At 46.3% G+C, this 13,348-nt stretch overlaps 1 protein-coding gene across 1 annotated transcript in view; it reads left to right on the top strand.

Annotated features, from left to right (window-relative positions):
- npr3 (natriuretic peptide receptor 3) overlaps positions 1-13,348 on the top strand; it is a 117,163-nt gene that overhangs the window by 91,292 nt on the left and 12,523 nt on the right. Inside the window, exon 4 of the mRNA XM_056279015.1 lies at positions 5,944-6,079. Coding sequence (XP_056134990.1) covers positions 5,944-6,079 — 136 coding nt within the window. The remainder of the gene's footprint in view (positions 1-5,943; positions 6,080-13,348) is intronic.

The following is a 13,348-nucleotide window of genomic DNA, read 5'->3' as shown; positions in this document are numbered from 1 at the left end:
GTCGGTCGGGGCGCCTGTTCGGGGGGGACGGGGTGGGGAATAGCGTGATCCTCCCACGCGCTATGTCCCCCTGGCGAAACTACTCACTGTCAGGTGAAAAGAAGCGGCTGGCGACTCCACGTGTATGGGAGGAGGCATGTGGTAGTCTGCAGCCCTCCCCGGATCGGCAGAGGGGGAGGAGCAACGACAGGGACGGCTCGGAAGAGTGGGGTAACTGGCCAAGTACAACTGGGGATGAGGGGGGGTGGAGTGGAAAAAATCCACACACAAAAATAAAAAAATCTGATTTGTTCAGTTCTGTCACGTGAGTTAGGAGGTTGATGTGATGACTCGTGAATGTAAATAAAATATTTGCAGTGCACATGTGCAACTAGGTAATAATCAGCAACTGGGATGCATAATACATAAACAGAGGAAACCACACAGAAATGGGGGGAGGGGGTTGTGGGCTATTGCAGAAAAAAAGGGAAAATCAGAAACTCTGACTTCATAGTTAAAAAAAGCTACTTTTCTCTGCATAATTAAAAAGCTTATGCCATTGTGACCAAATCTCCCAAGATGCAAAAAACTCCAAAGACTGCGACATTAATAAACTTTAATGCAGATTTTCAGTTACTGATGTCATCACTTCGTTATTTCTCTCATATTTCGACCAAATTTTTAATTGTCTCGGCAATCAATAAACGAGACAAAAATCTCTTACAGTATTGTCACACTTAAATATGTTGATGAACATACACACAAACTATAGATACCCAAGTGTGCACCCTCCATGGACAGGGCGCCCCGGTTATATCTTGCAGTAAAGCTGCTGAGTTATGCTTATTTTAAACGAGTCTGAGTTACGGTCCCAATGGTATGTACCCAGAGTTTCTCCCTAATCCCTGTTTGCTGCAAGAGGCTTATCTTCGCTGTTGGGCTGTCATCCTAATGGATAACAGAACTTGCGTATTGTTTCAAAGAGTTCATAGGTCAGGTCTTCCAGCTCATGTTTCACCAGGGCCATTTCTCCAGACTTTCCTACACTTGAGGTTCTCATAAATTCCTCTGTCATCAGCTAACAATAGGCCTTTGTTCACACGGAGAAGACACTTTAGAAACACCACCTTTGTTCTGTTACACACGAGCTTCAAGCATCTAAAGCTAAACATAGTACAGGTCATACATGGCCAAACATTCAAAGTAAGCAAACGTGTGACAAATTGCCTTCATGTTAATGTTTGCTGTTTACTACCTAGGTGTTTGCAGTCTGACTAGTCTTGATGGCCACCGACCATTTCCACCAGGTCAACAGAACGTACATAACCAGCAGAACTTCAGGGCTTGCATTTTTCAACACAAGATGGCCTCTGGTTATGCTAACACAGTTGAGTGCCATGGCTTTTGGCTCTTGGTGTGATGTCAGGAGGCAGTTCTATAGCCCATCTATCCATATGCATCAATCGGCAGGGTCGGACGTCTGTCAGAGGGGCAAGTGTATCATAGCTTTTACAATGAGACCAGGATCTGAGGGCCCAGACACAGACAGGTCGGGATAGAGCAATGATTTAATGGTGCGGGGGTTCAAATCTCCACACAAAAGGCAAGGTACAAAAGAGAAAGGAAGGCTCGAGGACAAGGCATGAAGCGCCAGGCTAACATAAATCCAACAAAGAACGGGGCAACCAGGGGGAATATAACTGCTGGGGAGCCCATGGGGGAAATGAGGAACAGGTGAGCAAGGCAGGGCAGGAACAGTAATGGCAAGACCGGTGAGCCTTCAAAATGAAAACAGGAAACGTTTGTCATTTCATACACAAAGAAACATTTCGTTTCTCCCAGCCCACAGCAGTGCAACACAAAAAACAAAACAAAAACACACATCCAAAGTTTCCCAAAAACATACAAACAGAAAAAACAAAAAACAAAACATTAACAACACAGTCGCCGCTCTGATAAACCGCCGTTCTTGCAGTCCGCTCGTCATGTGGCTGGGAGGTTCGTATCCCAGACTCGCCGTAACCGGTCATGGCCAGAGCGTCCACGGGGTAAGGCATTCATTAGGCCACCCTTACCCGAGGGATAGTGGGTGTAGCTCGATGTAGTGTTCGGGGACTCGTCGTTCTCCAGCGACCCCTCTGGCCCACCCGGGCGCCTGCAGCCTAGCAACCGAAAGCATTCTCTCTGCGTCTCCTTCGCGGCCTGAAGGTAATGCAATCCATGCGAGGCTTCAGCGTGTAAACTACCGAGCGCAGCCAACACGAGTTTGAAGGAAGCTGGTGTTACGACTATCTCCTTCCTGTGGAAACGTGAGCCAGGGGAGTTATTCGACAAGAGTTCCGCCCATATGCCATTGGGTTAATAGGGTGGGATAAGGGGAAAAACTAGAAAGAAATTTAGAGAGAAAAAAAAACAACACAGTCCACTCAGTGCAGTGCAGTCCAAAGAAAAAAATCCCTCTGTTCAGAGAACAAACTCAAGCCAAGATGACTCTCGGAACTGCCGGTCTGAATGGACTATAACCATTACAGAACCCCCCGGCCCCCCAAGGGACGGATTCCAGACGTCCAAAATGAATGGACGAGGAACACTGAGCAGGGTGGGTGGAGGGGGTCTGGGGGAGGGTTTCAGGACCAAGTGGTCTGGGAGCGGATGAATGGAGCCAGGGATTTCAGGCAGATGGCCTGAGGGCTGGACTGATGGATGCAGGACTGAAGGGTGGAGCACCTCTGGCGGATGGGCAGGAAGCCGGCGACGTGGACAGGACAGCCGCTCTGGAGGCCGGCGGTGGGGCCACAGGGCCACTGCAGACTCAGGAAACAGAGCTAGAACCAGGCAACCTCGAAAGCCACAGGTAACAGCCAACCAGGAACCCAAAGACCCCACTACTTCGGGTAGCTGTAGGTCGGGTTCGGCGGCGGCTAAGACAATCATCTGATAATCCGGGAGGTTTGGCTCTGGGTCGGTGAAGATGGCCAACTGCTGCAGATTGGGCAAGGTGTCGGCAGGTGCAGGCGATAGCTGGAGGTCCTGCTGTTCTTTGGCAAAGACGACCAGTGGCTTAAGGTTAGGTTAGCCTAGGCATTGGCGAGGGCAACTGAAGCTCAAGAATAGGCTGGTTGTCAGCAATGGCGGGTGGCGGATCGAGATCAGGCCAGGCATCAGTAAGGTCAGCTGGAGGCTCTGGAACAGGATCAGCCTGGATGCCAGCAGACAGCTGATGGCTCAAGAGCAGGCAGGATGTCGGCAGGGACAGGCCAACCACTTTAGAACAGGAAGTCTCTCAGTAATGGTGCTGGGCAGCAGAGACTCTGTAGAGCTGGGCTGGGCAGTATAGTGCCGGGCAGCTGAGACGCTGTAGTGCTGGGCAGCAAAGACTCTGGGACGCTGGGCAGCAAAGACGCTGGGTCGCTGGGCAGCAAAGACGGGGTCTCCTCCCAGTTGGCTGTGCCTGGAAAACCTCCAAAGGAAGGCGTCCAATAGGCATCCTAATCAGATGCCCGAACCACCTCAACTCGCTCCTTTCGACACAAAGGAGCAGTGGCTCTACTCTGAGCTCCCTCCACGTGTCCGAACTCCTCACCCTATCTCTAAGGCTGAGCCCAGACACCCTACGGTGGAAACTCATTTCAGCCACTTGCATCTGCGATCTCACCCTCTTGGTCACTATCCAAAGCTCATGACCATAGGTGAGGGTTGGAATGAAGTTTGACTGGTAAAGTGAGAGCTTTGCCTTCCAGCTCAGCTCCCTCTTCACCACAACCGTCTTGTACAATGTCCCTCTAGTTCAAATCAAATCAAATAAAAAAAACTTTATTTACATAGCACCATTCAGACAAGCAAATGCCATTCGAATTGATGACTAATTGATTATGGCTAATGACTATTGCAAACTGTTCTCTTCTCTAACAAGTCTTTTCTCTCTCTCTGAATGATGTCTTCTCCTTTCTCTTTTTCTGTGTTTGAATGGTGTCATGTGAGTCTTTCTTGCATGCATGTGCAGTCGGTTCTCCTCCCAGGTCTCCGTGGTGATGGTGGTTGCCATTTGGATGCTGCCTGCCCTTCCACTCCTCACATAAGTTTTTCTTTTATTACATGATGATGCTGGTCGCATGGCTTGGGTCCTGGACTGCTCTGTTGGCATGTGGACACTGCTTGGCATCCTGTGCATCATGTTCTTCATAAATTTTATGTCCAATATAATTCCGTTATCCTCTTTCAATGTTGTTTTATGTAAATTGCGTGAACACAACATCCATTGCCCTCCTCTGTTGCTCTCCCTGAGATTTCTTCCGATTTTTTCTCCCTGTTAAAGGGGTTTTTTAGGGAGTTGTTCTTTATACGATGAGAGGGTCTAAGGACAGGATGTTGTGTTGCTGTTAAGCCCACTGAGGCAAATTTGTAATTTGTGATATTGGGCTATTCAAATAAAATTGATTTGATTTGATTTGATTTGATTCAAAGTGCTTTACATAAAGACAGACCGCTTCATAAAAGAAGATACAAAATAGAATAAAACACAGAATAAGAGAGGAAAAATAAAATTAAAAAATGAAGTATACTAATAAAATGCCAACCAAACCAATCAAAAGTGAAGCAGACAAAAGCCAAGTTTTTAAGATTTCTTTTCAAAATGCCAATCGACGGTGCATTATTCAGATCCCCTGGCAGGCTACTCCAGAGACTAGGACTGTAGACCCTAAAGGCTGTCTCCCCATAGGTCTTGGTCCCATCCTTGGAACAAGACCAGCACCAGAGGACCTGAGTGATGAACATATATCTTAAAAGCATGTATTGTGGGCTTAAGCCATTAAGAGATTTAACCTCTAGTAAGACAATCTGAGTCCCTCCTTCTCTCAGCCCCCACCCCACCTGCTCCCTATCCATAAAACTGAAGGCAAGCCGTTCACAACCTAAGTTACGAACACTACCTCTATCTGTTCAGTACAAATGGCAAAGAGTGAAGCAAAGACAGTGGCTGGTGAAAAGATTCAAACATCTACTAAGCCAAAGAGATCCAAGTATGCATCCCAGAAGTATGTGGACCAAACCAGGGCTACAACACAAGTGAATATCAGACTTGCATTTGTTATTTCTTGGAAAAGAAGGGGGAGATGGAGTGTGGCTTAGCTGTGAGTGTCTGTTTTGGAGTTTCTGTAGCCCTTAACCCCTGCCCTCTAGCAGTCAGAAATCGCTTAATGCGGCTTTAAAACTGGAAGAGCACAATGTTTTATTTAGTGAATGTCAAATGAGGGTAGGATAGAGTGGGAGATTGACAGGCAGATTGGTGCAGCATCAGCAGTAATGCGGACGTTGTACTGGATCATTGTGGTGAATAGGAAGCTGAGCCACAAGGCAAAGCTTTCAATTTACCAGTCAATCTTCGTTCCAACCCTCACCTATGGTCATGAGTTTTGGGTAGTGACTGAAAGGGTGAGATCACGGATACAAGCGGCTGAAATGAGTTTCCTCTGTAGGGTATCTGGGCTCAGCCTTAGAGATAGGATGAGAAGCTCGGACATCCGGAGGGAGCTCAGAGTAGAGCTGCTGCATCTTCACATCGAAAGGAGTCAGTTGAGGTTGTTCAGGCAACTGATCAGGATGCCTCTTGGGCGCCTTCCTTTGGAGGTTTTCTGGCCACGGCCAACTGGGAGGAGACCGCGGGGTAGACCCAGAACTCGCTGGAGGGACTACATGGCCAATCTGGCCTGGGAACACCTTGGGATCCCCCAGGAGGAGCTGGAGGGCGTTGCTGGGGAGAGGGACGTCTGGAGTGCCCTATTTGGCTTGCTGCCACTGCGACCCGACCCCGGAGAAGTGGCTGATGATGAATGAATGTCAAATGTAATTTTTGATGTTGTACCGCTGGGTTTGATTCCCTTAATGCTGTATCATTCAAAGTGTTAATCTCAAAATTGTAGCTGCATCATCCTCTTCCTTACAACAATACTCTTTTCTTTACAGATAAATATGTTTGTTGAAGGATTCCACGATTCCTTGCATCTGTACGCCATTGCCCTGTATGAGGCCATGAAAAACGGCTACAGCAAGAAGAACGGAGCAGAGATCACCTCTCGCATGTGGAACAGAACTTTTGAGGGTAAACAATAAGACTGAAAACACACTGGTCAGACTGTTAGTGGAAATCAGTGATGTTTAACAACTTGTTTTATACTGGTATTATACTGGAAAAATAGCAGCAGAGTGGTGCATAAATTCAAAATTTAGAAATAATTTAAGTAAAGACGCTCTTGGTAATTATCAAACATAAAGCTCAGAAGGCCAGACACTAGTATGGCAGATGTCTGCAACAGTGAGTTTTACTAACCTCTTAAATCAGCGCTGTGAAACCTGATGCAGTAAAACTTAAATTTAACGAATGTAATTTTTCATATAATAGAACAAAATGAACTTCGTTTTCATTACAATTCCCAATATTGTGTATTATTTACAATTATCTAGTCACTATCATCACCATTATCCAATCACAATGTTTTAAAATTGTGTGATGTGAAATGAGGGAGGCGTTTTGATAGTCTGTGGTTTTAACTTGGCTCACTTGATCAAGGGACTTAATTTTCCATTCAGATATTTTGAATAGTACATTAGAGAGGAAGAGAGTCAATACTGGCACCCAGGTACCAGCGCTACAAAATACATTTTTGAGTAGAAACAGGAAAGTGTTAGTGGATAGAATTACATTTGTTCCATTTCCAGAACACACACAACTGCACTTTATTTATTTATTTGTAGAATTTTAAAAATTGGAAATACATAGTCATGGAATGATAACACAGCTGCTTTTACAGTTTTCAATCTTATCTGTATACCTTTCTAGTGTGAACTGGAAAGTGTTTTCCGAGAGTGTATACTGTTTGTTATATAGATACACACACACACACACACACACACACACACACAGCTGGATACCTCAGTTGGTAAGAACACCAGTTCAAACCCTGGCTGGGACTAGTATCCAGTAAGAGTCGTGGCATAGACTCCTAATGCTATACAAGCCATATAGTTCATGGCTTGTATAGCATTGAACTATATGGCTTGCTATAAAAGTCATAGAGTTTGTATAGGCTTGCTATACAATATGAGTGAGAGTAATATGAATATGATTTGAGTGTGAGTAACATGAATACAGTCATACCAGCTCAGATGTGACCGGGGTTTAACAGGGTCCATGTCAGGTGTTGGGGAACCAGGGCAACCTGATGAGAAATTGGCTACTGGAACAAGATATTCATGGACAAGGGCCAAGAACCTGGAACTGATGGAATGCTACTATAACAGAAGACCCCCAGGAGAGGGACTATATGAAGCAAATGTAGGAACTGTGGACCAGTAGAAGACCTACTTCCACACTGACTCAGAAGCAGCTAGTGGCTCAAAGCTCAAACATCAGTAGAATGAAGCTACTGTCATGACTTGAGATGGAGAGGCTCCAACAGGCTGACTATACCGTTCAGCACCCTGAATGGCCACCCAGTAGGAAGGAGATACGTGAGGACAGACCCCAACCACCTGAAACAATCCTACCAGCCATGACAGCTGAAGCTACTGAGGTTCAAATGAGAATCATAGCCAGACTAAAGATGGGCAACCCCCTGGCATGGCTTCCACCACTCAGTGACAAAGTACCATCACAAAGTCTGCTTGCAGATGTAAACACAGCCTTATGCAACATCTTAACTGCCAGTGTAACAGAGACCAGAATTAAGAACACAGGTCACCAACAGTACCCTCCATGGAAGAGAAGGCTGGAGGTCAAGATCGACGCAGCACAGAACGATGTTAGCCAGTTAACAGAGGTGCAGAAAGGTGTGATGAAAGACAGTTTCTGGTTGAAGAAGTACAGCAAGATGTCCAAAATTGAGACCCTGGAAACTGCCAAACAAAGGCTCACAGCTAAGGCAACCAGGCTGAAGAGATACACTAGAGAAGTAGAAGCCAAAAGAGAAAATGGCCTGTTCCTTAAAGATCCATCCAAAGTGTACTTCCAGCTGAAGAGTAACAATCATCATTATCAATATAAAGACCCACCAGAGCAGACACTGAGTGATACTGGAAGGATATATGGGAAAAGGAGGCATCACACAAAACCATTGCCCAGTGCCTGGTGGGCCTAAGAGCAGGCCACAGCAATATCCCAGAACAAGAACCAGTTATCATCACAGTGGCCAACATCAAACGTTGAGTCTCAAACCTGAGGAGCTGAACTGCACCAGGCCCTGACATGATTCCGGCCTACTGGTTAAAGAAGGTAACGGCACTCCATGAATGCCTTGTGACACAGATGAATCAGCTGCTAACATCAGGATCTCACCCTAACTAGCTAACACAGGGGAGAACAATACCCTTGTGAGAAGCCTCACAAGGGTACAACACCTTCAAACTACTGGGATAACCTGCTTCTCGACAACATGGAAGATCCTGTCAGGAATCATAGCAGCTAAGCTGAATGGGAACATGAGTCAATCAATACATGAGTGAAACTCAGAAAGGAATTGGGAACAACAGCAGGGGGTCAAAGCATCAGCCACTGGTTGATAACGCAGTCACCCAAGACTCTAAGACCAGACAGACCAACCTGAAAAAAAGCCTGGATGGACTACAAGAAAGCCCATGATTCAATTCGGGTTTGGTGAAGGAAGGGAGATACGTTCTTTGTGTAGACTTTTGATCCTGAACCTTGTGTGTGCATGTGTGTTGGTGAGTCACACTGTTACATATGCATGCTAATAGGCTTCCATATTGAGCTGAACAGGATGATTCTGCTTTCGGTGTGGGAAGATGGCGGCGCGAATTCATATTTGCAGCGGTCTCACCCGGTGCTGGTGTGGGAAGAAAGTGGCATGAATTCACGTTAGTGGCGATCTCACCCAGTACCATCCATGCAGTGTCTTTGTCCACATCTGCGTCTAAGTTTTGTCTTCGTTTGATGGCTGAGAGAGCTGGTGCTGGATTGGCTGAGAGAGCTTGGTCTGCTGCGTCCTGTGGACCCAGGGACCACAACCCTGCCTGGAGCTGCGCCCAAGGAGGTAACATCGAGGGTGGTCTGACAGGATGCAGAAGCGGAGCGGGCTAAGCTAACTGCTAGCCCATGCAGACCGGCAGTTCCGATAACACCGAGGATGGTCTGGCGGCGGCCTCGCCTGGCATTGACTGTGGTGTTTTTGATGTCGTCATGTGGAGTGCGGGGAGGTGTGTCGAGGGTGTCTGGCTGGGAGAGCTGGCGTTGGATCAGCTGAGAGAGCCTGGTCTGATGCGTCCGGTGGGCCCAAGGACCAGGGCCCTGCCTGAAGCTGCACCCGAAGAGGAAATAAGGAAATAAGAGGTGATAAGGTGCAGTGGTGCAGAGAATATATCAGAGATGCTGAACTAGATGTTTGCAGGTTACTTACACACATGTCTGAGGTAGATGGACATGACAGAGTGTACCAGTATACGTACACAATGTACAGTACAGTATATACAACATGTACAGTACAGTATATACAACATGGTTGGATTTATTTGACAGTTAAACGTTCATTTGAATGACAGCCTGCAGAAAGAAACTGTTTTTATATCTGGTTGTTTTGGGGTACAGTACTCTGTAGCACCTACCAGAGGAGAGGAGTTGGAGCAGGTTATGACCATGGTGTGATGGGTCTGCATGATGTTGCCTGCCCATTTCCTGAGTCTGGAGGTGTATAAGTCCTGAATGGAGGGCAGGCTGGCACCACTGATTTTCTGTGCAGACTTAACTGTCCGTTGTAGTCTGCCCCTGTCCTGTTTGGTGGCTGATTCAAACCAGACAGTGATGGATGTGAAGAGGACAGACTGGATTATTGCTGTGTAGAACTGAATTAGCAGTTCCTGAGGCAGGTTGAACTTCTTGAGCTGGTGGAGAAAGCACATCCTCTGCTGGGCCTTTTTGATTGTGTCTCTGTTGGATGCCCACCTTAGGTCCTGGGACATAGTGGAGCCCAGAAATCAGTAGGCAACACCGTGCTGTTGAATATGGTGAGGGGGGAGGGCAGTGCTGGGGGGGGGGGGGCTCCTCCTGAAGTCCATTGTCATCTCCACTAAGTCAGTGTACCATGGTAGGCAACTTTATTTTCTAGGAAAATCTAAATGATATTTCAATACAATGTGATTAATGAATACATTAGTAGATTTATTACTTTTTATTATTTATTATTATTGATTTATTACTTTTGCTGAATTATTGCAGTGGCAGTTAAGAAAAGGAGACTATTGAGCATACAACCATGTGTGTGTGGTGGAACAAAAAGGGAGAAATGGGGGGCGGGATCTAGGGCACTAATATGTCAGTTCCTCTTTGCATATCCTGTCAACATGTTCCCGTCTTATGTGATTGATTGGAAAGTGTCTCATTAGATTTATTTTTCATTAAAACCCTTTTTTTCATTTGGTAGCTCACACTTACATTATATTGTGTGTGAAACTAGATTTTGTTAAAAATAAAAAGGAGCCCCAAACGACCCCAAACTACCTCAAACAATTCCAAACAACACCAAAATGCCAAAATCATCAAACACATATTCCAAACTACCTCAAACACATTCACAAAAAATACCAAACTACCCCAAACACATATCCTAAACCAGCCATTCCCAAACTTTTTAGGCAACGCTCCCCCTTTTACATCCTGACCGGATTCATGCACCCCCAGCTGCCCTCTGCTCCTATACCATAGGATCGGTTAAATGCAGAGAACCAATTTCATTGTAAGAATACTACAATGACAAAATAAAGTGACTTTCTTTAAAGGGAAATTCCAACTTGAATTCTGGGCTTCTTGACTGGGCTTCTTGACTTCCCTCCCAAGTTGCATTTATGGCCTCATAGGACAGCTCCTCTGTACATATCCAAAGGAGTTGAATCAAGTGCAACTGGACTTGGTATATATCCGTGAAGACGTTTCGCCTCTCATCCAAGAGGCTTCCTCAGTTCGTGCCTTTCTGACTAGACCAAGCTAGTCTGACTGACTGGTGATGAAACTCAGGAGAATTTTCAACAAACACCGCATCCCGGTATACTTCAAACCCAGCAACACACTCCGACAAAGACTGGTTCATCCCAAAGACCATGTGCCACACACCCGGAAAAGCAATCCGGTGTATGCCGTACAATGCAATGAGGATTGCACTGACCTATACATAGGAGAAACCAAACAACCACTACACAAACGGATGGCCCAACACAGAAGGCCAAACTCCTCAGGACAAGACACAGCAGCATATCTACACCTAAAGGAGAAGACACACTCCTTCGAGGACAGCAAAGTACACATTTTGGACAGAGAAGATAGATGGTTTGAAAGAGGGGTGAAGGAAGCCATCTATGCGAAACTGGAAAAACCATCCCTCAACAGAGGAGGAGGTCTGCGACACCACCTACCTCCCACTTACAATGCCGTCCTTTCATCTCTACCCAGGAGACTCAAGAAGCCTAGCCTCCAAGAACAACAGTCGGTCACTAACGGCTCCAACGACTCTCATGACCACTGAACAATGAAGTCGAAACTAACACCTCCAACGAACGTCGCTGCTAAACAAATGCAAATCAATAGCTCCGATGGCGACGGGCCCGGCTGACATCGGAGCACAGGACAGCCATGCATATCAATAGCTCCGATAACGACGGGTGCGGCCATAACATCGGTACACAAAAGAGCAACTCATATCTATGGCTCTGTTAGCGACGGGCATTGGTAAACATCAGATCACAAAGAGCCATGCATATCAATAGCTCTGACAATGACTCCTAGAGGATAAATTCAGAGTCTCATCACCAGCCAGTCAGACTAGCTTGGTCTAGTCAGAAAGGCATGAACTGACGAAGCCTCTTGGATGAGAGGCGAAACGTCTTCACGGATATATACCAAGTCCAGTTGCACTTGATTCAACTCCTTTGGATAACCATGACCTGGATGAATGAGAACATTCACAGACCTCCTCTGCAAATGTTTGACATAGATTTTGATATCCAGTGGGATACAAAACAGTGTACCTGCATCAGTATTGATTTTCCCAGGCTTATACTAAATGTTGAAGTGAAAATCAGCCAGTTCTCCAAGCCAGCGGTGGCTGGCGGCATTTAATTTGGCAGTGTATGTCAGTGGGTTATTGTCAGTAAAAATGGTGTAGTGTGGAGTGTAAAAGAAGTCATCTGAATTTCTCAAACACTGCCCATTTTAGAGCGAGGAACGCGAATTCCTCACTGTGTAGGTATTGCTCTCATCTGGGGTAAAGGTTCGTAAACCATATCCTATGACTCTAAACTTCCCGTCTTGCTGCTGGTATAGAATAACCAGCCCCAAGACCGTTATCTGAAGCACCTGTATGCAGGACAAAAAGAAGTTCAAAATCTGGATATGTTAAAACGGGAGGGCTGGTTAGCATGTCAACCTCTTTCAAGCATGTGCTGTTGTTCTTCAGCCCATTTTACTGGTGGTAAGATCTGGGAGAACGGTCGTGAAGGTGGAAGAAGGCTGCAGCAGTGAGTGGCCCCCCATCTGCCTTGGATGCCTTGTCATTGTACCTTGGTCTCATACTGTCAAGGAACGTGTGAGGACCATGTGCGCCAGTCTGTCCACGTAAAAAAGATCCCACGCACAGGCATTCTCCTGAAGGTCTTTTTCCACTACCTAACGTCTCCTAAGTCCTATGGCGATCAGCAAATGGTGACGGGAGCAGGACAATGAAGTCTGGGAGCTCCTAGACACGCACTGGCACATAGGTGGTGGGTGATTTGAATCAGTCATCTTGCTCTCGGAACTTAGACAGAGAGAGCATTCTGGCAGCTTCACCCATGACTGAGCAGCCCTATTTGAAAAGGTGCCCTAAAAATAGCCTGTCTCATCAAAACCTGACTAAAATAGAGCAGCCAGTGGGTTCACCTCATAGCAGTCGAAAACAAAAAACTATAAACTTTTGAGCATGGAATGTGTGAACCCTCATGGACAGTGCCTCCAGTGATTGACCTGAATGCAGAACTCCAATCATCACAAGGGAGCTGAGAAGGTTTAAGATCAACATTGCTGCCCTATCAGAGACTTGGCTAGCAGAGGAGGAACAACTGAAGGAACAGAGATGGCTATACCTTCTTCTGGAAGGGGAAAGTGGTAGATGAGCCCAGAATTCATGGCGCTGGATTCGCCGTCAAAAACAATCTTTTCACCCACCTCTCCGAAACCCCTGTGGGCATCAACAAGTGGCTCATGACTCTGCGTCTGAGGCTCATGAACAACCAGATGGCCACAGCTGTGAGTGCCTACACCCACACCTCGGACTCACTGATGAAGATTAAAAAAAAACCTTCTACGCCGCAATAGACAACGTACTTACAAATA

The sequence above is a fragment of the Lampris incognitus genome, chromosome 1 (assembly GCF_029633865.1).
Source record: "Lampris incognitus isolate fLamInc1 chromosome 1, fLamInc1.hap2, whole genome shotgun sequence".
In the NCBI taxonomy this organism is placed as follows: domain Eukaryota; kingdom Metazoa; phylum Chordata; class Actinopteri; order Lampriformes; family Lampridae; genus Lampris; species Lampris incognitus.
This window is presented reverse-complemented; position numbering and strand designations above follow the sequence as displayed.